We start from the raw sequence: 27,656 nt of genomic DNA, 5'->3' as shown, positions 1-27,656 counted from the left end.
GTTAGTTTCTCTCATTTATAAGCAACTTTCAAAAAATGATATTTATTTGTTTGATGTATGCGTCGGATAAAATTTATTAACAGGCCAACACAACCGGCGACTTTGTGCGTAGAAGTCGTTAAAAATATTCAACCCAATTTTCAACCCCCTTAGAGATGAATTTACAAAAATCCTTTCTTAGTGGATTTAAGTAGTAGGTACCTATACAATAATAAGTAAAAAATTCAAGACAAAATTTAACAAAAAGGTTAGGTTGAAGTAAAATACTACAGTCAGGAAAATCAATTTTGTCAGTAGAAAAAAGCGGATGAAAAATTTTGCACACTTCGCTACTGACATTAGTTTGCCAGGCTACGCTTATTAATTAAACAGAACTTCGTCAGTAATATTTATTTTCTACATTTTACCTTTTGCATAAAACAAAGTAAAATGTACATATTAAGGGTTTAATGACATTGACATTCTCTACCAGTCAACCTTTATTTAGTCCTTAAATTAATTATAGTTGAAATTCAATTGAAATTAGTCAAACTGAAACATATTTAGTGTGCTCCGAGCTTAACTTATTACTTTACATTGTACTTACACGAGTAGTTGGACCGTATTTTACATTGTTATTGCGACCTCATCCAACAATATCTCTATGAAAACTAATAACTTGAGGTAACTAAAGTTACCAACTCACGGGAAATAGTTTTGTTTGCTACTAAATAATTAGTCCTGTAACTTAGCTTACATTCAGAGACATCCTTCAATACATACTCGTGTCTAAAAGCGAAATTATGTTTACATTGAATATAACTTGTAACAACATTGTACTGGCGCTTAACTTATTATTTGTTTTTGCGACAGTTCGCATAGGGACATGCATTTCGCATTTCTAAATCCTCAAAACCCGCACCATATTTTGTTTAAATGAAATGAAACCGAGACTATATGTATTAGATAATATATACAATACACTGACAATTGCACATAATCCGCCTAGCTAAACTGGACCTAAGTTTACAATACAACATTTCTGTTAAATTTCTCCACATGCAAGGTGAAAATACCGAAAAGCAGTGTACTTACCTTTGTATAACTCCAGTAAATATTACTCAGGGATGTATTTTGCCTCCGACTTAAATCATAACTCGTCGATCTTAGTCTGTAAAATGAGATGCCTTACGAGTATGTTGTCATTGTACAATTTACGGTTATAACACTTTAAATCCTCAAACAGACTGACACAAATTCTCGCAAACTTTCCACAATTACGTTGCAGGTTCTAAGTTTCCACGAGTGCAATGCGATCTCAAAATCGAGGGATTCCGGTCCGCGAGTACTACGATTAGACCACTCTACGGTTGACCGCACTACGAATAGAGACCGACGAACCGAGATTCCAGTGCAGTGAGATTACTTAGAACTGGCTGTGTTTAAGTTCACATGGCTGGCGAATGCGGGCCTATATATATTAGTTCTTCAACGAAACAATGTAAAGAGGACTTGAAGCACCATCACATTAACCGCAAGTCTTCCTCTAATAAATAAATAAATAAATAAATAAATAAATATTATAGGACATTTTTACACAAATTGACTAAGCCCCACGGTAAGCTCAAGAAGGCTTGTGAAGGCTTGTGTTGTCTAACTAATGGACTTACGGCCTGGCCACGACATTGGTCTAAGGCGATCGGCGGGGCGGCGGGCGAGGCGGAAAACGCGAGCGACCACCAGGCATGCCACGTACTTTCAGTAGCGGCGGCAGCGACTAGGAGCGGCTGGTACGTAGACGTATTTAAAATCATGTTTTTTTTTCAAAAGTGCTTAAAATATATTTCATTGTTTGTCAATGGGTGCATGGGCTAAATACAGGACGACAAATTTATCTAAATCTAGTTTAGTATTTTATGTATTGTATATATAAAACACCCAAAAAAACGAGTACTTACACAAGAATAAGTGCGGAGACGTCACAACATACTTAAATACGCGAAAGTACATTTAAAATTTCAATAATAAACCCTTCCATCTCCATGTCGCTCGAAAAAAAAAATGTTTTGTTCCGCATCGCCCCGCTCGATCCGTCGCACCGCCTAGGCCGGTCGCACCGCTCTTTAGTCGTGGCATCGCCCGCGCTGCCCGATACAAATGTTCGAGTCGCGCCCCTCCCCGCTCGCCGCCGCCGCCGGTCGCCCGGTGCACGCCGCGCGCGTTGCCGCTCAGCGACAAGGCTCGTGGCATGCATTATCCGTCGCCGGGTTATTGTTTTTGCGACTTACCGCCGGTCGCCGCCGCCGATCGCCTTAGACCAATGTCGTGGCCAGGCCGTTAGACTGCCCATGTCCGACCATTACCTGCGATATTTTCAACGTTGTAGGTAGACACTAGGCACTAGACACTTGATGGAGACCTTCCGCTGTTGCGTTTTCAGGCACGCGCTGGCCACTCAAGAACCTTATTGAACGGTGGTCAATAAGCAACCGTCCAAATTACAAACATTATGCCCCGCTTTGGCCCCTTTTCATGACCCTTATCTAGATATGCATAGCCGGACTATGCCCCTGATTGGTGTCCCCAACACTCCAATAATGCTGGGCCGATAGTGATGGAGATATACGACTTCTCATAATTCTCATTTATTTGCGGTGGTCTAATCTATCGACTCATCCGAGCTCGTGCGATTGGAATGACAATCCCGCAGACCACGGCTCAAATTAACCAGGAACTCGCGTTATTTATTTGTAGCTCTCAAACAACTATTCTAATTGTAGCAGTTCGGTTGAATTGAACTAAGTTGTAACTGGAAATTTATACCTCTATAGGTATTTACTCGAACGTATATTAAAGGCTAGCTATATTAATTTCACCAGTGCAATGTGTACGTTATTGAAATGCAATTAAGTTGATTCATGAAAGAGAGCAGTGAATAATTAATGTGTACGTGATTTACCCGCTGCTGTTAAGTCCCATTATGCTCTAGGTCTATTAATTACTAATACACTATAGATAAGGTGCAAAATTATCTGAGCTATACAACCTAACTATTGCATTGTTCTGATTATTTTATTCACTGGGTAAATGAAACATGAAATGTCATTTTGAAATTGTCATAACAATAAATCAAGCTTACTTTCTAACAAAAATCGTAATTATTCCTATACTAACAAAAATTGTACTTTAAGTAAAAACACAAATGTTTCACATGTCTTAATGGAAAATCAGGACGAGTCGCATTGTCCAGAAAAAGAAGATACACTCGAACAACAAGAAGATGATGCAGATAGGAAAATCAAACTCGTGCTCGAAGACGATGCTGGACCTTCACAAACAAATGATCTACCTGGAGCAATTCCTTTTAAAGCTAACCCGCTAAAGCTGTCTAAGTCCGAGCATAGCATTAGACAAATATACACAAACAAAGATGTAGCACCACGTGACTTAACATCTCTAAGCTTCGAGCCACTAGCACGCGATGTAAACATAGCCAATACTAAAGATTTAAACGGGGAAGAAACAAATAGAAACGATTCCATGTTTATAGACGTAAAGAATTTCATGGCATCGTATTTTAGAGTCGATAGAGAGATCCATGTTGCTGTAAGTGAAGTCCAGAACACAGCATTGAGTGCTGCGGGTATGCAAGATGACACCAAGTGTGTCACGGACGCTCAAACGGAAGACAAGTCATCCCCAAGTCATCCACAAGCACCCGCAAATGTGATAGTGACCAACCAGCCTGCACCAGACCCAAACTTATCGAAGTCTGGTTCGGAGAACAAGAAAAAAACTTCGGGAACTCTGTCTGAGAAGTCTGGCTTTGCAGTTGTGCAGAGGGACTCGTTGTCAAGTATTGGATCAAACGTTTGCAGGATTTGTATGACTCGAGGCAGGGAAAGGTTAGTTGTTAAACTAGCTAGAGGCATGAATTAAAACCATTCACGATTAAAGCTAACAATTTACTCTGACTAGTACCAACCGCCAGATTCGGAAAAGACAGTCTTCTTTATTTACGCTATCCTTCACGCATTTTACTTCTCCTTTTCGCTGCGTGCCGCTGCTTGACCTTCAAGCCAGTATGTCTGTGGCATTGGCCACGCCATCTGTAAATTATTATAATATTTGATTCCAGGTTGATATCACCGTGCAACTGCAAAGGTTCCCTGGCGAACGTGCATTTGACTTGCCTGGAGCGATGGCTGAACCAAGTCGGGAGAAACCATTGTGAACTTTGTGGATTCAGGTATGACATCTTTTACTATCCGTCTAAGCTAACTCGGCAACGATTTTGAAGTGTCACTATAAACTGCCACTGTCACGGAAAAGTTGTTGCAGAGTCAGCTTGGTGGTATCCAAAATCGAATCGCCGGATTTTTGTTTCGCCGGATTTTCTTTAGGACGTCACAATTCACATTCCGAGTAATATAAGAGAATCCGATGGATCAAGAATCCGGCGAATCGGGATCTAACCACAACAGCTAAACATTTTCATTATAATATATCGTCTGACTTTCCACTTAATATCCGTACCTGTATCCTTAAGTTAATAAAAAACCCTTTAACAAGAGTCAATATTTATTTAAAGGCATTCGATGTGTAAGCGTATAACATATATTGATACCTTTCCTACACCTCCCAATTTTCATACACATTGAAATCAAAAGAATTTCGGAGTAATACAAATACAACGCACAATTCAAAACATGCAACTTTTATATTGCCCTTAAATAAGTTTATTTTATAATACATTTCGTTTCAAATCTTTACAAATTAGATTAGGTACTTTCAGATATAATGAAACTGAACTTGAACGTGACTTTGACGCAAGGCTAAAGAGAACATTAATTTTGCTCGGCTGTAGTTATTTGCTAAAATCATGCTGAAATTCATCAAAGAGAAAATTATCAAGAATATAACGTTTATTATTTTTGATTTCATAGCGTTTTATCTATTTTAATCATTTTCTTAAATCGATTTTCATGTATAGCGTTCAGACTGCAAAATGTACTATTAAATCATTTTCACATGTTCAAATACCTACCCATTAACAGAACCACGTCTCAAACTAAAATGCTAAATCACCAATATGCAATTTCGCGTATCAATGCACGTTGGTAAAGTTGTTACAATCCTTTCTCTCGCCAAACTAAAAGGACTTATTAACATACCCTGGACCTGTACCATTACCAAGCCGAACGGGCAGGTACACCAGTGTAGTGAGACCTTAACAATAACAACGATGCCAAATTAGAGAGTACTTACACATATACTGGTTGATTTTAGAATTTAACTCGCATGTATCATCCTTAACTGAGCGCAGGCGAGCGTCTCTAGCAAACCATTTTTATTGTGATTTCAAGACCTTTATCAACTGTTTTTAAAGAGATCGCTATTACATTGGTTTAAAAGGCGATGGCTCGCTTGCTCAATGTAAGCTCTGTGGCGTATGCGGTGTTTTAGAATCACCACATACAGCCTTAATATATGCAAGTATGCAAATCGCCTAAATGAAGACAGCAGCGACACCTGTGGGCTTTGAGCCGTTATGTTTTTATTAAGCTTTGTGTCGTATAGACGTCTATATGGAACAAATTGCTTTGTAAGCGAGTTGAGAAAGCAATAAACTAAGACTAAACTAGCTAAGATCTGCTCATTTGCTTCTGAAAAATTATAATAAAAAATATGTCTTGAAGTTTATGGACTTTAAAAAAGCAGTATGTAGGTACTTAGACGAAAAACCATAAGTAAAACAGTGAAACGAGGTGCAAAAATTGTAAACCCGTTAATTTCAACATAATAGCTTAATCCACGCTCGGATATCTCCCCGTTCACACCTGAATACAAATCCAAAAAATTCAAATTGGAATTTTCATGTAATCAAATAAAGAAATGACTGACACAAAATCTTTCACAATAAAATATGAAACACCCATTCGTTGCGATTTATGAATTCATTTAACAATTTTGCGTTCCATATTGTCGGATTGCGTAACGGTACGGTGTATAGAATTCAATTTAAATTCTTTTTAGGGTATCGTGCACAATATGTGCGTATCTATAGGTAAATAAATCTGTATTGTGCACCATATAGCTGCAGTATACAGTTAAAAATACGCAGGAAATTAAATATAGTTAAAAACTAGGTAGTTACAGGCGGTCTATAAACCCTCTTCCAGACAACCTTTGGGTACCTAGCAGGACACTAAGAAGTAAGAACTTACAACATTAAACGGATTGTGCAGATATACATAATTATAATGCAACAAACTGAAGACATAGACATTTATAGATTTTACAATAATAAATCAATACTAATACAATAAAAATAAACACATAGGTTCTATACTTAAACAATCATAAAATAAAGGCATGTTAAGGCAGCGACAGATAATGTGATTTTAAAATATCGCTCCTTGAGAAACACAGTGTCATTAAGCGAAAAACGTGTTTTTTGGGTACAGAGCTTTAAAATTTTCGAAATCTTCTAACGTCTTAAACTGCCGTACTAGAGATAAAGGAAAGAGTTTTTTGCTATATTTTGTTAGATTTTAAACTAATCTTGTGAGTCATTTGAGTAAACTGTGTTTTTAGGGTTCCGTACCTCAAAAGGAAAAAACGGAACCCTTATAGGATCACTCGTGCGTCTGTCTGTCCGTCTGTCCGTCTGTCACAGCCAATTTGCTCCGAAACTACCGGACCAATTAAGTTGAAATTTGGTACACATATGTAAGTCTGTGACCCAAAGACGGATATGTAACCTCAATCAGGCGTAATGTACGGCCAAGATGAGTTTGACCTGATAATGTAACAGCTGTATTGTACGTAGTAAAACTATACATAGTAATTTATTGTAATGTATTCTTGACTAATTGCTATCTTTGTCTTTTGTATTCTTATTACTATCTTTGTCTTTTGTATGTATTAATTTTGTTGTTAATTCTCTTGTTATTCATGTTACCTGTCGTGATTGTTTCACCGGATGGTCTTATCGGAAGATCAGCGCTGGAAGTCGCCAGCAACATGCTGAGGTGAGACCATTTCGTGGCACTTTCTCTTTTTTATGTTTCTCTGTTTAGTATAAGTTTTTATTTTGTGTTTGTGCTTACGAATAAAAAAAAAAAAAAAAAATAATGAATTTTAAACATAGGGGCTACTTTTGGGGGGTAAACGATAAAATTAAAAAACAAAGTTTTGAAAACTATATCGTGTTACATATCAAACAAAAGAGCTCATTTTGGGAATCACAAATATATTTTTGTTATAAATTTAGGATAAAAAAATTTAGAAGTTATTCAAGAAAATAGACAAAAAATTACCATTCCCCCCCCTCTATCTCCGAAACTACTGGGTCTAAAATTCTGAAAAAAATACACAAAATAGTCCTTTACCTAAAGATGACAGGAAAACCTATGAGAAATCTAGAGTCAAGCGTGAGTCGGATTTAAGAACACAAATGCGGTTAACGTTTTTTTAGGGACACAGCCGCAATGGTTTAAGTGAAACGTGATGTAGACAGCTATTGCGAAGGCCATAGGCCGATATCCGCATAAGGCCGAAGGCCCGAAGCGTCCCAAAGTGGCGTTCCTTTAGCTTCAAGCGTGAGTCGGACTGAAGACAAAAAATGCGACTAGGCTGTAACTGGCACATAGCCGCAATGGTACTTGTAGTACAGTCAACAGCAGAAGTTGCTAAGCGGGCGAGGTGTTCAAAATTACCTTGACATGCTCTTATTGTCTTAACTATAAAGTCGCGTCCAGGTCATTTTAAACCACTCACCAGCTTAGCAACTTCTGTTGCTGACTGTACTGATCTCGGAGTAATTAACAACGGAGACGCCATGTCTAAAATTTTCGGTACAAAATAGTCTGCCGTTTTTTGCGGGGGAGGGGCACATCAAATGTATAGGTACGTCATGTCAGATAAACGTCAGTCCATACATATGGTTGACCATTGGCCGCCTATTTTCGACAGAGGGAAATGCCTGTTAATGGCGGCTCCATTGTTAATTACTCCGAGGTACTGATTGATTAGGTTACTATTGTTACGTGTTTTAAAAAGCACTAGGTATACAGGGTGGCTAAAAAATAAACTAAGTGTATTCCCGTTGCCAACGTGCAACCCTGAAATCGCGAGGAAAAATTTGGCTGTTTCATACATTTAGGCTGGTCCGTTTTCTATGGGAGGATACTTCTTTTTTCGCGATTTCGGGGTTGGTCCCATACTAAAAGTCGCTCAGTATAATCCCAAAACCTCCCTGGCTACGGAAATACACTTTTATTTTTGGCCATCCTGTAGGTATTATCTCTCTTCGGCCTTCGCTTTTAAAACACTTTCTGAAGTTGTAGGAAGCGCGACCCGTCGGACGCTCGAGTTTTCACTGTTTTCAGCTCTACGCATTTGAACACTTGTACTATTGTTCGGCATTTAATCTTCAGAGATGTAAAGATATAAGCCACCACGCCAGAAAACTTTATGTTACATCTGGTTTTTGATTGACCCATTCGGGTTTTTCAAGACGTTTCACATACAAAAAAATGTTGAAAATTATGTGATGTACGGAACCCTTGAAAGGCGAGTCCGACTCGCACTTGACCAGTTTTTTTTGTTTAATTTCTAAGATAATTCAATTAAAAGAAAATTGTAATGTCACTATTCCGTTTAGTTTTGCTTAATGTCACATGACGACTTCGCAATATTGATTCAATTTATGGAACAGTGACACTATATCCAGTTATTTGATATAACTTAACGTTTATTTCAAAGAAAAAGCGCAAATAGAATCATTTTACATGGATGTTAATTAATATTTACTAAAGTAAGCGACTTTCAGTCTTAAAAAATTAGCAAATATGACTAGTTTTTCTTTAAAACTAGAGTATTCTTAGCTTGTTTTGTTTGGCTATATTTTTACGATCAAAAATTACCAAAGTAAATAAAGAAAGGGGAGGATAATATTTGGGGGATGCGATGCAAGGGGCCCGAATGTCATGTAACGGACCCCAGACCAGCCTCTCCTGCACGTGGTCACCCTGTGGAATACCAAACAAGCCTCTGGCGATCCACCAACCCGCACTGAACCAGCATGGTGGGCTTATGGCCCAATCTCATTTGACATGTACGACTCCTCGTTACTGCGCTAAGTACCCTGTAAAAGTGGTGCTAAGAATCCCCGGGCGAAAGATACCCAAGTCATCATCATCCTGCTAGGCCTTGTTCTCATTTACTTGGGGTCGGCCTTCCCTGTTCTTTTCCTCCATTCTGCACGATTGAGTGCAACGTCGGCGTCTATATTGAGGTCTTTCAGGTTTCGCTGAACCGTCGTCAGCCAGGTAGCAGGTGGTCTTCGACGTCCTCGCTTCGTCGTTGAAATATCGAGCGCTACCTTAACCATGTAGTCTACAGGACGCCTCTGTACATGACCGTACCACCTCAGAAGTTTTTCCGTTAGCTTTTCTGTTATTGGCGCTACTTTGAAACTACCCGGCGGAAGATACCCACACGCTTTGTCGTCAAAAAGAAGTGGCAGGACAACATTGTCGGATTATCAAATTACTCCGACAAGGTGGCTGTGTTGACGTTAAGCATATCCCAAATCCCAAAGCTGTATACCTACCTTAACCGCAATCAAAGCCTACGCATCAACATCTACACATTGCGATGATAAGATTGAAGAGTATTACGAGATTATGACCCTCTAAATAAATCTACTGATGAAAAGCAGGAAACATGGACCATTGTCCTTGGTGAAGTCAGATTAAGCACACATACATAGTCGGACCACATATGGCCTTGGCAGCAGAAACGACCGTAGTTCTAGGTCTATTCCATTTGCCTTTGGTCGAAACATGAACGTAGATAAGTAATTCCTTCTTTCTCAAAAAAACTTCAAAGTCGCTGGACCTGGACTTCGCCTGGCGGAATATCACACACGAAATTGACTACTTATATAATAATATTTTCATCTGACAAAAGTTTAATTAGATATTTATTTATGTAGGTATTAGGTACATCAATAGGTTTAAATTTAGTTCCGATCACAGACCCGTGAGAGCAAAAATAAAGTTTAAGACTTAAATCCACCGTAAGCAATTAATTCATAAATAGGCAAAACACCTAAACAGAAACACACTCTTATTTGTAACCACGATCAGTTTAACTTAGAATTACGAAGTAATTTTGACACCTTACAAGAAGAGATACCACAAATACACATTCAGAAGTTCAAATTCAAAATAACAACATTATAAATACTTTAGAAACAGCCAGTAGCAAAATTAAACCAACCCGGAAAAACAACAAAAAACTCACAAGCGACACATTACGTTATTAGAACTAGCTCTTCTGAAGGAGGTACGAATTCTTCATCATCATAAGTATTATCTTTATTAACAGTTTCAACTAAAACAGTAGTATTAACTTTATTAAAATAGCTTTAAACTTTTTTGTCATTCAAGACACATTGAGACATTTTCTACTGTAAGAGAACAATAGTTTTATGGGTAATTAATAGGTAAGTACCTACCTAGTGATAATAATAATTAATGTGTGTTTTGTGTCACCTTGTCAGAAATAAAATTGGAACATAACAGACATCACAAAAATAACTTGCTAATTTTGATGAATGAAAAAATATCACACAACACATAAATAATATTCATCATCATCATCATCTCAGCCTATATACGTCCCACTGCTGGGCACAGGCCTCCTCTCGAGCGCGAGAGGGCTTGGGCTATAGTCCCCACGCTAGCCCAATGCGGATTGGGGACTTCACATACACCTTAGAATTTCTTCGCAGATGTATGCAGGTTTCCTCACGATGTTTTCCTTCACCGAAAATTTTTATATTTAAATAATATTATATTATAATGAATAAATATGGGAATCTTACACATACCAACCTAGTTCCACAGTTAGATCAATAGGGCTCGTAATGTGGCTATATCTATCTAATTATAAATAGTCGTCTAGTAGGTACCCATAATACAACTCTATTATGAACCTTATAGAAAAAATACAACACAGTGACATTAAACAACGAGTGACATTCATTAACCACACCGTTATAAGCGTTCTGTACCAGTTGCAGTGGCTTTAAGCTTAAAACGACATTTTTCACTTAAGCATGCCAACTGTCGCTATGGTAAACTAAGCTAGCATATTGACACTACACAGATAATGACGATCGACCTGCTAAAACTTCTGTCAGCTTCTTAAAATCACAATGTCACTTAAAGTAAAAGAACAGTACGTTTTTATTTTTAGTCAGCATTATGGCTTTAAGTTTTAAGCAAAACCGTCATTATAGGTATAATGTCACTTTACTTATTTCAAAACGTTATTCTATTCTATTAAATTCAAAAGTACAAGTGTCCTTAAAGGGAAAAGTACGATATTGCTTTAAATTGAGTTTTGATTTTGATACCATATTATAAGTTTAAAGTGACATAGTACGTATAGATACACTATTTCTTATGTAAATTGACGTACTTACCATTGAATCTCATAGAAAACCGTCACTAAGCAAAAAAATACAATTTACTTCCCTTTAATGACATTGTTCCTATGAGACGGGCACCTATTCCCTCTATTCGCCATAACGACATTAGCGCCCTCTGGCGGTTCTAATAGAGCTAGGGCGATAGGTGTCTTCGTATTGCGTGCGTTACGATCATACGAGCTAGATGGCGTTATTAACTCAAAAACCCCATTTTTTGGATAATGACGTTATGTTTCTCAAGGAGCGATATTTTTTTTATAATGGAAAGGGATTTAGGATAGGTACCTGATGTCTACCGGTAACGACAAAGCATTAGAAAAGTAATTCGATTCGGAAAATGAATTAAATCTCTACTAGACCTCAACATGTTACGATATGGATAATTTAAAGATATTTGTAAGATAGATATGTCAAATTTGACGTTTCCGCGATTCTGGAGGTCTTCTTGAACGATTTCGACAAGTTATGACTTAGATATCCAAGTCACATCTAGTCGATATCTAATGTAAATCTAGTTGATCTCTATATCGTCTCTAGATCTTGTGATTATCTCGTTTCCCGAATACGCGTGATAGAATTGTTATACAATTTTGATGAAGAAGAATAGTTAGCTATCTCAATTTACTTACAATTAAATTACAAATTATGTGCATACCCTACAGGCCTACAGGAAACCTAAAACAAGATTAAGTTTCCGGAGTGCCCTATTTAGAACCCGTCAGTTTGAAATTTTTAAGCCCATTTTGAGATTCCGGCTATTAATTAGGCAAGGTGGATTTGTCACTGTTCAAGTTTAAGACTTTCAGACAAAAGAATTTTTGATGCGGTAAAAATGTTAGACCTATAAAAGTGAGGTTTTAGACACAACACAAAATTTATTTTTGTACTTAGTTCCAAACGGCGGTCATTAAAATTCATTTTTCAAAAAGGTCGGACACAAACATTAAACGCCTTTTAATAGTTTTAATCCGTTATACCGAAGTACTTAGTACCTACTTAATTTTTCGATTCGACACTTTACCTGACTTTCCTCCTCGCATTCAAAATAGTTTTCATTAATATATGTAACTTGCAACTGTAATCTGCACTGGCGACAGCTACTCGTAGGTAGGTAAATCTGTACGTGTGTGTGACACTTAACCGTTCCGCAGCTACCCGGCCATCCGCACGCCTCGCTACACGGTCCTGCAAGCCCTACGCCTGTGGTTCGGGAACCCGCGGAACAGGAGCCATTTGCAGGTGAGACTAGGCGTAAGGCACGGTCTGCTTTTACTTCGTAAAATGTCAGGTAAAAATACTTGATAAAATACTAGGTAATATTTTCATCCGTCCATCCGCACGCTGCGCTACACAGTGCTACAAAAGCCCTGCGACCGACTGTGGTTCGACAACCCGCGGAACAGGAGGCAATTTTATTGCAGGTGAGATGAGGCATATGCTACTATCACGCCTATCACTTAGTAAGTATATGTAAGAATAAAAATACTTAGCAGTGGTAATATTTGATTAATTTTGGGAATAAGATGGGATAAGGTTCTGGAGAAGGAAATGTAGGTATTTTTTCTTGTAATGGTTTAACTATAGGTACACCAGCGGTCGGCAACAGGCTATCACTTGCGGCCCGCGAGCCTCCCTGGCTATTTTGTATGTAATTTTGACAAACGACAATGTCTGATAAAGTTATAAATATTAACAAAGTGCGGCCCGCGTCAACTTCGTTTACTAGGTATGTGGCCCTTGGCTGCTAAAAGGTTGCCGACCGCTGCTACACACCTATACACCTTAAGTAAAGTATGTACCTGTTTATTTTACTTCCTCTTGTTATATACCCCCATCTCTACACCGACATCCATTTGGCTGCGGCCATTTGGGTCCAGCGGACCATCAGGCGATTCGTCTTCACATTTTTGCCCCGATTTTCAAACTTTTTTGCACATTTTTCGACGATTCAAAATCGGTGCGCGCTTTTAAAGGCCCATTTGGGTCGTAACTGCTTGTTTATTACTCCCGTGCTGGTCGCGGTTTATTGTTAACTTGTGCGAAACTTTTCCGCTGTATTGCTCAAAGAAGTTGCCATTTTCTAGCAATATCTATGTTCTCAAGTGTTAATTAGGTTGTTCAGATGGGATTCTTATTTTTCAGTCAATAAATTAATGGTGACCTTTTTTCTTTCCTAATTCGGGTTGTTTCCGATCACTTCTGTATAAATTTATCTGTTAAGTACACGCATATTATTGTTTATTAGGCGGTATTATGCAGTTATTGTAAACGGTCATTTAGGTAATTGAATGATGGATAAACGCATCGTTACTATTTAAACTATCCCTACCTTATATATTCACATACCTATCTACTCGTCTTATGTAGGTGTAGCCTTTTTCTTTTGTTTTTAATTAACAATAAGTAGGGCAGGGCCCAAGCTGCCGGTGGTCAGGGCCGCAGGGACTATCCGCGCCGTGTCCAAGATCACCGCCTTCTGCATCTGACCCTTGATCCAACCACCTAGCGAGAGTCTCTCGAGATGTCGGTCGAGACTCTTCGCTATTAGACCGTTCACTATTATTTAAATATTTGTAGGCAGTCTACACAACAACTAACTAAAATTCAATGTACCGAAAGAAATGTTTGATCACTTTAGAACCTAAATTGTTATTATCCACCTTCTATTCAATATTTGTTTAAACTCCGGATCCCGGGATGATTGGGCTGTAATATTTGTATAATATATAACTATTGGTTACCTACTGAGCTCAATATCCCAAAATAACTAGAAACATAATTGTGTGACCTCTAAAGTTCGTATAAATTAAGCCAAACTTATATGATATCGTAACCAATTAACATACTTACCTATTCGCTAATTCGTAACTTCGGAACTTCAACTCAATTAAAACTACTTTGCTAATTAATTGCCAATTAGTAACACGATATAATAATATTGTAAAAGTTCACTCTATAGAAAATTAAATCGAAAATACAATAGATCATGAAAATACATATTTTACAAGCTTTTATTTAACTTGCCTTGTTAGTACCTAAATATAAATTTGTTAGTTGGTTAGTTAGTGCGTGTCATATCTTTAAAGCTTTTGACCCCTTTCTCGATTTCCGATTGAGCTGAAAATGTTCATACATTTATGTGAAAGTCGGATGACAATACAATATTATGGTACCATCGTGCTGCTCTGATGATGGAGACAGGAGATGGCGATGAGTATTAGTTGCCTGTGTTAAGAAAAGTACAATCAGCGAGAAAAACTTGTACCAAAAATGTTTTATTTCAGTTTTTAATATACCTACAATACCTACATGTATACATCTGTCGATCGTAAACCTGGACGCAACTGAGGGTCTACCGCGAACCACGTTCGACGTGTTGCCTCTCTGCTGTCCGCTTGTAAATTTGTACGTAAGCTTAATGCCTACGTTATGTAGCGTTAGAATCTAAAACGTATATATATTTTCCCTAAAAAACGTTGTAATATTAAAATAATGAGGAAAACGGAAAAACACTCGAAAAACTCGAAATAAAATTCGATTGAGCCGTGTGTAATTGAGTGTCGAATATGTGAATTATTTTGCTTCATTTTGTTTTCTTTCTTACTTTATCGCCTTTCCTTTTAAAGGACCTTTTTGCCTGTAGTCTACTAAATCCCCTTTTCGTTATGCGTGTTTTGTATAAAATATAATAAATTACTGGGTCTTTTGTGTTTTCAACGTTGGCGTAAGATGAGACGACCCGTGTAAGGTTTGCACGAGTTTGTGTTTTTATCCATCTGCCACTGTACAAGACGAGAAGGTCATACGTCATACCTAATTACCCGTGACATTACATGTACGTAGAAACATGGGTGTAGGTATTTTCGATTGTCATTTTTAATGCCTAACTTTATAAGTATGCTAAAGTGAGCATTGAGCGCAGTTAAGGAGTATAACTTCCAAACTAAAGGTTTCAAACTCTGACTTGAAGTAACTCATTGGAGTTACTCCAAAATCATAATATACTTATGGTATTTACCGGTAACAACGGCATTAGACCTTTTTTAGGGTTCCGTACCACAAAAGGAAAAAACGGAACCCTTATAGGATCACTCGTGCGTCTGTCTGTCTGTCCGTCTGTCACACCCTATTTTCTCGGAAACTACTGGACCAATTAAGTTGAAATTTGGTACACATATGTAAATTGGTGACCCAAAGATGGATATATTTTTTTTTAATTTTAAAATACATAGGTTAGAAGTTATTTAAGAAAATAGCCAAAAAATTACCATTCCCCCCTTTATCTCCGAAACTACGGGGTCTAAAATTTTGAAAAAAATAATCAAAATAGTTCTTTACTTATAGATGACAAAAAAACTTATTAGAAATGTGCAGTCAAGCGTGAGTCGGACTTATGTACGGAACCCTAGAAACGCGAGTACTACTCGCACTTGATCGGTTTTTTTAAGGGGCTCCCCTACGCCAATGACCTTCGATCTGAATCCCTTAGTTTTCTAATGTTTTTTGCAGCTTATCATATTAACAGCAACGGCTTTAAGCAATATAGTATCCCATATTTACTTTAAAGTTCATTGTCTTCGAGATATTTGGCATCAAAGTTGAAAAATTTTAGGCTAAAAAGCTTATTTTCTGGCCATAACTTTTGTCTTAATTAGTTCAAAATGAAAACCTTGGACACGATTTTCGAGACTTCAAAGACGAACCCAAATATGTAGATTTCGTACATGTAAGATCCTTCACTGCAAACTAGATACGAAAAAAGTGTTTTTTTAGACAATGTTTAAAAAAAATCATAAAAAAATAAGTATTCATTGTTTTCGAAATCCGGTGGACAAAACCAGAGATAAAAGATTGAAGAACCGATAACCGTTTGTCTTATAATTTTATCTGTAGTACAAAAAAAGGAGCTACGATTCAAAACTTGTCAAAAATCGATGAAAACCTCGGGTAGCCCCTTAAGTAAGTGGCTTAGGTTCTATGTCGTTAAGGTAACTTCAATCGATTCTAAGTACAGTCAACAACAGAGCTATGAATACAGCCAAAGTGTCAAAAATATGTATACAGTACTTTATTGCCTGTACATTAAGGTCGTGTATACATATTTTTGGCACTTTGCCTGTATTCATAGCTCTGTTGTTGACTGTACTTCTGTGTATAACATCTTGAGTAATATTAACAATTAACCTTTTAACCGCCATAGATTTTTTCAGCGAGCGTGCTGGTGTCGTCGACAGTACGAAGTTACACGAAATCTTGTCTTATTTATCAGACAGCGGCAAAATTTGCCCGATTTTGTACGAGGGGCACACCGAAATGATCGGGAATAGAGTACTTTAAACTGAGCTACATTAAATCTTTTTTTATCACACGCGTACTGGCAACTGACAGTCACGATGCCGTTTTCACAATTTAAAAAAATAGCGTCATATTTTTTAAATTCCATTTTCAAATTGACAAGTCGCTGGACGAAATGGAGCTCACCCGTGAAAATTTTCGTGCCATTATTTATCACAACTTTCGCCGAGGGTTATCTCCAGATAACTGTCTTAATGAGCTTGTTTCTATATATGAAATGGAAGCACCGAGTCAAACGACTATATATCGTTGGTATGCAGAGTTTCGACGGGGTCGTGCCTCTCTCAGCACCGTGCCTTCAACAGGTCGGCCGAAAACAGCGGTGTCGCCTGAAAACGTCGCGGCTGTAGAAAAAATACTGAAAGAAGATAGACATGTGACATACGAGCAGATTCGGGCATCCATAGGCATTGGAATGACTGCAATCCACACGATTTTGCATGGTGAGTTGGGTGTCAGAAAATTGATTTCCCGGTGGGTACCCCATAATTTGTCAGAAGAGCAAAAGGCGGCTCGTGTCGATTGGTGCCGATCTACTCTAAAACGCTACAATGGAGGAAGGTCAAAAGCCGTTTATAACATTGTCTCGGGTGACGAATCCTGGATTTATTCCTATGAGCCTGAAAGAAAGCACCAGTCGGCAGTTTGGGTCTTCGAAGACGAGGTCAAACCAACGAAAGTTGTGCGTTCCCGCAGCGTGTCGAAGAAAATGGTGGCTTCGTTCGTCTCAAAAAAAGGACATATTGCCACAATTCCTTTACAAGAACAAAGAACGGTTACCGCTGATTGGTATATTACAGTTTGTTTGCCTGAGATGCTGGCCGAACTTCGCCGAGGGAACCCCACACGACGTGTCATCTTACATCACGATAATGCGAGCTCCCACACCGCCCGTAAAACAAATCAATTTTTGAACGAGGAAAACATTGAGTTGATGTCCCATCCTCCATACAGCCCTGACCTGAGTCCAAACGATTTTTTTACATTCCCTAGAATTAAAGATTTATTGCGTGGTCAACGGTTTGAGAACCCAGAAGCCGCCGTCGAAGCCTATAAATCGGCCATTTTGGCAATGTCGAGTTCAAACTGGAATTACTGTTTCAATGACTGGTTTAAAAGAATGCAAAAGTGCATTGATTGTAACGGAGAGTACTTCGAAAAACAATAAAATATAATTTATATATCTAGTGTACTTAGTTTTTTAAATTTCCGAGCATTTCGGTTTACCCCTCGTATGTCTTATATATCAGTTTACGGCGGATAAAAGGTTAATTAATATCGGGTTACCAAGATGTGGGATTACTGTTAAATGTTCCGTGGCTCAAAGTGTAAGTTTTATCCAATTTCCCGGCCCGCGGTGTCGTGTTGGCGAAGCTAACGATGTGTACACCCACGGCGTCGTTTGCAGACGCCGTTCTAAGCCAAAAAGCTATAGTTTTGACATTCAAGCCTTATGCAAGAAACTAAAATCCATAGATTCTATATTATGCCACGTTATGCAGAATATTATGCCACGTTATGCAGAATAAATATTATGGCACGTTATGCACGTCTTCTTTCGTCGAATCTTTTCTCATCAATGCCAAATTTCCTGTACTTGCATATTTAGGACGGATAATGACGGCAATTAGCGTCAAAGTTTAATTGTTGAACCAGCAATAAGTTTATAGTGAATTAATTGCCTGATTATGCTTTGCTATTTGTCAGAACTAGCGTGGGGACTATAGCCCAAGCCCTCTCGCGCTCGAGAGGAGGCCTGTGCCCAGCAGTGGGACGTATATAGGCTGAGATGATGATGATGATGATGATGATTTGTCAGAACGTTTACTCTTATCTCAAACTCGCCCTTAACAGTCTTCTAACTCCTACTCTGGTACCGGAACTAGTTCTAACTTGGACTTCGGTTCCGATTTCGACGCCGATAAATTGAATTTTAAAGTTCCGACATCGAAAAAATGTCGACAAATCCTTTTCCGTAACATCCCTAATTGTTACCTTTTCTTCTAAAATATATTTTTGCCTTACACGCGATTGCAGGAGAAGAGGAAACCCTTAGTCGTAAGTGTTTATTTTTCTATTTTTGGAGTCTGTTGACATTAAACATAAACAGTATTAAAGATCTGGAAGAATATTTGTTGGTAAACTTAACTTGTTGTAAGGTATATTAGAGTTATTCCGTTAACGGGATATTTTCAATAGTATAGACGCCATATTTACCTACCTACCTATTTGACTACCCGTCGTTCGCTCGGTCGCTACCAGCATCATGTGCTGTAATCATAAATCCGAGCCAACCAATTGTTTAGGTACAGTAATGGCTCCAAAGTACCCACGTCGCGTCGTCTTACTAATTGTATAGGAAAGTAGATACCTACCTACTTAGCTTAGAGCACTGACTACCTTACAAGATAAGAAATATGTTATACAATACACACCTGCCTTATGTTTTTTAAACACGAATATTTTATTTACCCAATGATTTTTTTGGCAGTACTCTCATAAAGCGTTAAGCGATACGATATTTCGAATTAAACAATAACTTCATCAGTTTTGATGTGTATTAGTTCGGGTGGATTACAAATAACTTCCCAACGGCAGATCATTCCGAAGATTCTCCCGTTCCATCATATCAGAGTCCATTTATTCGGAATTAACCGACATTCTTTGATTCGGTATTACTCGATACACCTTTATCCTTTATTCAGGCAAACACTAAGTATATATATAAGTTTACAGTTCGTAATTTTTTAGCATTAGAAAGAACTTGGAAGAAGATAAGTGATTTTGACATGTCTTTTAATTCAAAAACGCTTTTTAAAAATCAGTAACTATTACTTATGGAAGCAAAAGTACATAAATGATCGTATTAGATTCATAAATGTTACAATTTTACCGTAACTTATTTTTAAAATGTGTTTTTCAATTAAAAGACACACCAAGATTGTTTACCTTATTTCTAATGCTAAAAAAACGAACTATACAGCCATGACACTTATACTGATAGGGTCAGTATCATAAAATTAGTAGGTACACGTGTATTACACATTACCTTAAGCTGTTTTCAAGTCTAACTAGTGAGATTTATTTTATCTGAAACAAATAGTACCTATCGAAATATCCCCAATGCACTTTACTTCTAAGAAAGGTAATATTAAATATTAATAAAAATAGTCCGTTTTTTTTTTTTTTATGAATGGGCTTACTCATGGCCACAGACTAGCCGAGGCGTAGACGTGGCCTACGATGGAGCGAGCTCGCCCAGAAGGTGCCTGTTCACTCTTGATTTGAAGGTTGCCGGGTTATAAGAACACGGAAATATAGACGCCGGCAAGGAATTCCATTCCTTGGCAGTGCGCATAAGGAAAGTAGAAGCAAAGCGCTTCGTGCGAATTGGTGGAATATCTACCAAGTAAGGATGGAAATCGGCCGTGTTTCTTATCTACACGTGTTTCTTTTCTTCTTCACGATTGACATTCTACAAAATTTATTAGCAAAACAAACAGGTATCATAATATTTACTGCTGATAAATTTTGCTCACCTGAAGAAGAAAAGAAACACGTGTAGATAAGAAACGGACTATTTCTATTCATCATCATCATCATCATCATTCTTCTTCAGGTGAGCAAAATTTATCAGCAGTAAATATTATGATACTTTACCTGTTTGTTTTGCTAATAAATTTTGTAGAATGTCAATCGTTTTTATTTAGTAGGTAGGTAGGTGTTTGCTACAATGTCAAGGCGGCGAAAAGGGATGTGATATTTACTTATTATGGAAGTGGGTTATGAAAGTGTTACTCTCCGCCAGATGATGTTGAGGGCAGAAGTTAGTTACCTATATTATGCTATTACTGCTATTAGTTCCATAATAAAGTGAGCAAGTAGGTTGCAACCAATACATTTTCGGTCAAATGTCAATAGTTGAACATCTTCAAGGTTTGTCAATGACAAAATATATTGCTTGAAACACGGAATGTGGCCAAAATTCAATCAGTTGTTCGTGCTGCGACGATATTTCAACGGCGGGACTGACCGCAAGATGCTGCTTGCCTTTTGCACTTTTGTAGGATTGGCAGGGTTCTGTACTAAAAGTTGCTCGTAAGATAAAGATAACTGTACCTAATATACTTACTATACACTTCGTTTAATTGACTTTTTCCAGAGTTTTCAGTATATTTTCTGTTTTGTTAGATATCTTTTTGCATATATGTTGCAGTGATGATTGATGGTGAATGATGTTACATGACGATGAAACAAAGGTTTTTTTTTTATTAAGTACTTAGAATGACTGAAAAAAACTCGTGATTCTGAGTACGAATACAAATGAAACAAATCTAGAGTACCATCACCCATACTGTTAACTGACAGTTCGTAAACCTTATTACAAAAGGCATAAGGTCCACCAATGGACTGTTAAGAGTGTTGCTGTTTGTAGGTACTTGGTATTGTAATACTCTGTTGTAGGAAGTATTGTGATTATATTAGCCCAGCTTGTTTAATTCTATTTATAATTTAGTAGTATACCTACCTGTTTTATTCATCTAGTCTATGTTCGCAAGTTGTAGTTTAATTATTAGAAAACTTATATGCATCCATTCATGTCTTCTACCTATTACCAGACGCCTTAATCCCTCAAGTCAACTTTTCTTTGCAGAACCGTTATAGTGTCGATGGGTACCGAGGGCTTAATTAACATTCGGTGTTAATACCGAACATAAAATAAAAACAAAAATTGTACCATAAGTTAGAGACCGTGTAGCCATAAAGGCTACTTTCTATTATTGAATTTTAGAAACCTCGATATCCAAAATGTGCCTAAAAGGTATAGTTTAGATCCTGGTCACGGCACCAAAATGTAAGGTCCTAACCACTAGATCAGCGGTCGGCAACAAGGGACCCGCGGGCCGCATGCGTCCCGCGAACCTCTCACTTGCGGCCCGCGAGCCTCCCTGGCTATTTTTATGTAATATTGACAAATCACATGTCTGGTAAAGTCCAATGTTTGATAAAGTCATAAATATTAACAAAGTGCGGCCCGCGTCAACTTCGGTAACTACTATTTGGCCCTTGGCTGCTAAAAGGTTGCCGACCGCTGCACTAGACAATCACTGCCGGCAAGGATCCATTAGGAAGCTTTCCTTCGCCACTAAAATGTTAGTTTTAGTATTGAAAAATGAAAATAGTTACTATGTAATAGGCATTTGGCCAGTCACAACTGGCAATCCAGTCAATCCCATGCCGATGCCCTAACCGCAAGCGTCACCGTTGGCGTCTTGCGTTGACAAGACACGAGCATATTGGATTTCTGTCACTTATTGAGTCACGGTGAAACATGGCCCGCTATTATGGAGGTAACAAAATTAATAAAATGTAATTCCCTTTACCGGGAATATTACTTCCTGTTCATTTTGTGACGTTATTTTAACTCGTTGCTGAGCATGCTTGTGTTAATTAAAGGTTTATTCAATAAAATGGAGCGGGACACGATTTGATTTACCCTTTAATATAACTTTGCCCACCGTGTCACTATTCAGTTAAAGCGATATAACTTAAAAGTAGTTACAAATACACTTTCTTCAGAAAATATAATTCATATATAATGTTATGTTTTCTTCATAATGTTTTATTTGACTGACGGCTCGATTCGAACTTTAAGATACGTCAGAAAAGATATGGATTAGATATGTCAGTGTCAAATGTGACATTTATTCAAACAAATACGTCACTTTTGACACTGACACATCTAATGCATATCGTTCGTAGATCTATTAATTAACGTATCTTAAAGTTCGAATAGGGCAGTGTGACGCGGTGAGCAAAGTTATGTTAAAGGGCAAAGTTTTATACTTTTACGGTATAATACAAAATGTCAAACGTGTAGATCTATATGTTTTATATAATATACATTTTAAAGATACTTCGCTTTTAAAAAACACGAAGCGAATACATAATATGTAACATTGTTGAATCTGTTGTATTTTTTTAAAGCAGACCATGGAATAAAAACGGGACTCATAATAGTACATTATTGCAGAGGCCGGGAAAGGGCAATTCGTGGATGAGTTTCGATTTTGTCGGACGATGCGAAGCGGAGTCCGACAAAGAAGACGAATCCACGAATTGCTGTTCCTGCCGAGGCATATATAGTGCTTTTCTCCAAACATGCGAGGAAATAAGCTAAAATAATTATTATTTAAGCATCAAGCATCACTCAAATCAAACCTTCACATCCAAAATGTCAAAAACAATTTCCCTCTTTAGTTAATTTTTAAAAGTTAAAGGCACAAACTTATTCTGCCATTCAGTACCATTCAATATTCGTTCATTCAATATAATTGCGCAATATAGTTTGTCAAACCAACTTTTCAGTCAGTAAGAACCAGGAAAACTACACCCATCCTTTTCTTTTGGGTGCTAGTACTAGTGTAAGACAAAGATAGTATGATTCTCTTTGTCTATGTTTGAAATGAGAAAGTCCTTTGACAAACTATGTAAGCTTTATGAACACGGATGAGATTTAAAAAAAATATAAAAATAATCTTTGATTTTATTAAGCAGTATTCGCACGATCATACACGTGAAATGATAGCTGATCGGGTCGTGTAGAAGCGGCTCACGGCAATAATAATTGGCTGTTTGCGTTTTTTATTATTAAAAAGTAAAAAACACTACAGTAATAAGTTATTACTGTAGTGTTTTTTTACTTCCCGTCCGCTAGAACAGGACAGCGATAGTTTGATGTTTTTTAGTTAGAGTTTGACATTAACGAAGAACTTCCCGTACTATTTTTGCTACAGTAAGGTGAACATTTCCGAGCATATTGGAGAAAAATCTTTTTTATTCCAGTCCGACTGTTTAATATTTTGGCTGCTATCCACCGTGACCGCAGGCCTGCTTGCCGTCTGCATCGTTGGCACGCAGTACTTCGTCATTGAGGGCAACAAATTTGGTAAGATACACGGAATTGCCCGGAAAGAGGAAGGTGTGTTTTTGTTTTTTATTTCTTTTTTCTTTATTAATAGACAAGGTTTAGCACTACTGACCGGGCGAGTGAAATGCGCGCGTGAACTACCAACCTCTTTCTAATCAGTACTGTGTGATAGAAAAAAAAATGTTTTCGAAAGCTTGTCAGTTGTGCTAACCCTAGAGTAGAAACCTTTTAACCCTTAACTAATATGGCAAGACATGAAATAATGTATCCACCTATCTCTTGGAATGGTTTTAGGGATAGTAATTAGTTAAAAAGTACTATATTTATACGATCACTAACATGCACACAAGGCGCTCTGTCACCGCACAAGACGCTCCGCACATTATTTTACCATGAGAGCGCAACTGCTCATTTCAGTTGCGCGTGGTTGCGTGGGTAGGTACACGTTTTTACCTGTACCTGTGTACCTGTACCTAAAAAAATGTCCAAAATGGCGCATGATATACCGCAATACAAATTCACAGTGTTGAACCCTGAATTAACGCATCAACCGGTTAATTGTACTGGTAAACATGGTAACTTCAGGTTAAACCCGGTTTAGTGGAATGGTGCAAGTGGCGTTTATTCTTGTACTATATTGTGCTACTTTAGAAATTGTTCCAACGCTCTTCGTATAAGTTGGTGGCTGCAACAAGCGCGTTCATCAACGCTTTAGTGCGAACATTCTGGAGTGTTTCGAACAATCTAGAATGCTTTATTAATTATTAAAGTACTAGCAACGCGCTCCGGTTTCGCAAGGGTTACATAAAACCTTAACAAATATAGGTACACCTAAACTTTCCTCAAGAATCACTCTATTGATATGTGAAAACCGCATGAAAATCCGGTCCGTAGTTTTTGAGTTTATCTCGAACATACATATGTACACACAAACAGACAGACGCGGCGGGGGGCTTTGTTTTATTAGCAGGTGTAGTGATTTGGGATGATCCTTTATTACTTACATTAGGTATAGTTAGGCCAATCGACATAACGCTAACCTCTCATATTTAAAACAGCAGTGCTAACGATCTTAGGTAACGGATTATTTTCGCCTTAACTAGTTTCGTATAGTTAATAACCAAAGATTCTGTGTTAGTCGTGTTATAACCCTGCAAATAAAACAAAAAATTTTAAAAATAGTTTTATTTAGCGAGAGAATTGCGCGAGACGCGATTTTAACATTTTCTCTAGAAGAAAACGAGTTAAGTAATTTTGAAACTTTCTTTCGGTAAAAGAAGCAGTTAGGTACATTTGTTTCGTGTAAAACTCGGACCGTACACGGACCACTAAGTACAGTAGTGCGGTCTGCGACCGGTATTGTACGAAATGGCCACAGTGACGTCACTAAATGTGCACAGATGATCGCAACGTTGCAACCACAAATGAAATCTCGTTCACAAGTGTATTTAACCGTTATATCCGCAGGCATATCGCACCGCATAACCGAGACCGCAATGGATTTCTTCATGGCGATAGTGCTGTGCGGGTACTCTGTGACGGTGTACCTGCTGTGCAAGGACCACTACGTGCTGTGGAGTCGCTGGCGACGCGCTAACGTGCACGTGCGCCTTCTACTGTCCGCCGACGCCGACCCGGTGCCCTTCGCGCCGAGGCCGTACAACAATATAGTGTGAGCCGCGCCGTTAGTTTTATTGAACTTTTGAATGCTTTATTAGACGTAATGTTACATTTTGACATCATGTTTTATTTGATTGAACACTCATTAGGTGAAATGATGTGACCCGATCTCGTTCCGCCTAAAATTGTGTCACTGCCAGTCACTGGCAGCCAGTGCTACGCGCTACGAGATTAGTCGACAACACAGTTTTTCCCGTTTGTAGCGAAGAGCGCCTACGACAGAAGCTAATCCGCTTAGCGGGTCGCTGGCAATGAATCTTAAATAATTAGAGCTCTAATGCTAATTAACCTCAGGCTTTATTTAGGTATAAGATACATTATTCACTCAAATTATTTTTGCTTAAATGTCCAAAATGGCCCATATACCGCAATACACCATCATAGTGTGAGTCAGTCCGTTTAACAGAGTCGAATTTTATTTAATTCGGCACGTTATTAATTAATAGGGCTTGTTATAATGCGTGTTACAGCTGTTATCGTAATGTTTAATTTAATTAAACCGTAATAAGTGTAATAACTGTTTGTTGTTCGTGTTGACTCGAAACAATATTGATTGTAGTTTACAATGTGTCATATGACGTGATGTGAGAAAGAAAACCGATAGATTTTCCTCGTAGGCATTATTTCTGGTTTCCAGAAAAAATATGGTAAGTTAACATTTGATAATAAGGCTTGTTCGCTGCTGTAATAAAACTCTACTGACTTACTCGTACTCAATTCTTAGCTACAACATTAACAAACATGGCAGTGTGTACAAATCGAGAGGACAGAATGTTGGCTGTGTGTTTATTTTACTTTTGCTCGCAATCCTTTAAACTTATCCGTGTACTTTACAAGTGATATATTCTGACGAATCACAGCAGTGATATTAGCAACAGTAATTTGATTTCGTAATCTTAAATTTAACAGTTACGTTCCTTTATCGTCAGATTTAGAAGTTTATAAAAATATTAGTTCAAGTTGGCGAGTGAGGATCAATTTGCAGTTAAGGTGACTGGTATGGTAATTTTTTTACGCGTTTTTTGACGTGAAACGTCTTTAAAAAGCCGTAGTAGAGGTGCCGGACCAAAAACCAAGTGTAACGAAAAGTTTTATGGCGCGGCGGCTTATATCTCAGAAACTATAATACCTACAAACATAGTTTTGATATAGATATATAGAAAAAAGTAGCCATTACTCGGAACAGTACGTGCCGCTGACATAAAATGACCCCTATTTTCAGTGTTCATTTAGTAATGACTCATAAGCCCATTAACCGATTTCGGTAAAATTGGTGTCATTTGATAGATCTTATTTTATTTTAATGAAATATGAGTAACATAAAGTACGTGGAATTATAATAAGCTGCTAAAACATAAAAATGTGACAGTTTTTACAGAATTTTTATCACTGCTCTTGTTTGAGGCCACCGTGTGCAAAAAATAGGGCGCAAAACTGACAAAATATACCTGAAATAGTAAGATAAAGCAATAACGGTTCTTTTAATACCACATTCACCGTAGTAATACATGCTCATCTCCTCAAATAATGCATTAGCATCTAAGGCGGCGCGACGGCGCGAGTTACTTTGATAGTAGAACACATATAACGTATGACGGCTGCTTGACAATCCCGAGTTCCTAATGCTAGTAAGTATATAGTAATCTTAGTTAGGTACAGTCAGCAGCAGATATACCTGAGCGGGCAAGGTGTCCAAGAAAACATATACACTTCAATCGTCACAAAAATAAGGTCATCTAAGTTGTCAATTTAGCGTAGGCTTTCAGTTCGTCACATATATCTTAACTTCTGAGTTTTTCTTTAACACATACACCCTTATTTAATCACAATGACAATAACGGTTAGAAAGTCAGTGGTAACTGAGCACTCAAATTCAAGCTGCTGTCATTAATACCTACACGCACTGCCAATCACGTACGTCAGCAGCCAGGGTGCCACTAGTTGCTAAGCAGTTGTTATTTCAATGGTAACTAAGCATCAACATTTTATCTGTTTAACTTTTAACAAAATACTGTAGCAGCTACGAATTGACACCTCCTTTCTTAAAGAAGTATTTTTTCGTCAAGTGTCAAACTTAGACAATAACTAATGCCGGCTACATACGTAACGATAAATCGTTGCGATAAAACTGTGCAGTCCGACTGTGCAGATAAATCGAATTCCAATTATTGTTCCGCGTTTTCGGGGTTGGTCCCATAGTAAAAG

The 27,656-nt window shown here is 37.8% G+C and overlaps 1 protein-coding gene across 2 annotated transcripts; it reads left to right on the top strand.

The window, feature by feature from the left end:
• Positions 1–3,104: 3,104 nt before the first annotated feature.
• LOC134678354 (uncharacterized) lies at positions 3,105–25,505 on the top strand. Of its 2 annotated transcripts, none has more exons than XM_063536909.1 (5): positions 3,105–3,884; positions 4,118–4,228; positions 12,637–12,724; positions 23,687–23,789; positions 25,239–25,505. In XM_063536909.1, the coding sequence occupies exons 1-5, from the start codon at positions 3,199–3,201 to the stop codon at positions 25,445–25,447; spliced, it is 1,197 nt and encodes a 398-aa protein (XP_063392979.1). In that variant the 5' UTR covers positions 3,105–3,198; the 3' UTR covers positions 25,448–25,505. The 2 variants fall into 2 exon arrangements, with proteins under 2 accessions (XP_063392979.1, XP_063392970.1); XM_063536900.1 differs by having other exon boundaries at positions 23,687–23,822.
• Positions 25,506–27,656: the final 2,151 nt, after the last annotated feature.

Source organism: Cydia fagiglandana, chromosome 2 (genome assembly GCF_963556715.1).
Source record: "Cydia fagiglandana chromosome 2, ilCydFagi1.1, whole genome shotgun sequence".
Lineage (NCBI taxonomy): Eukaryota > Metazoa > Arthropoda > Insecta > Lepidoptera > Tortricidae > Cydia > Cydia fagiglandana.
This window is presented reverse-complemented; position numbering and strand designations above follow the sequence as displayed.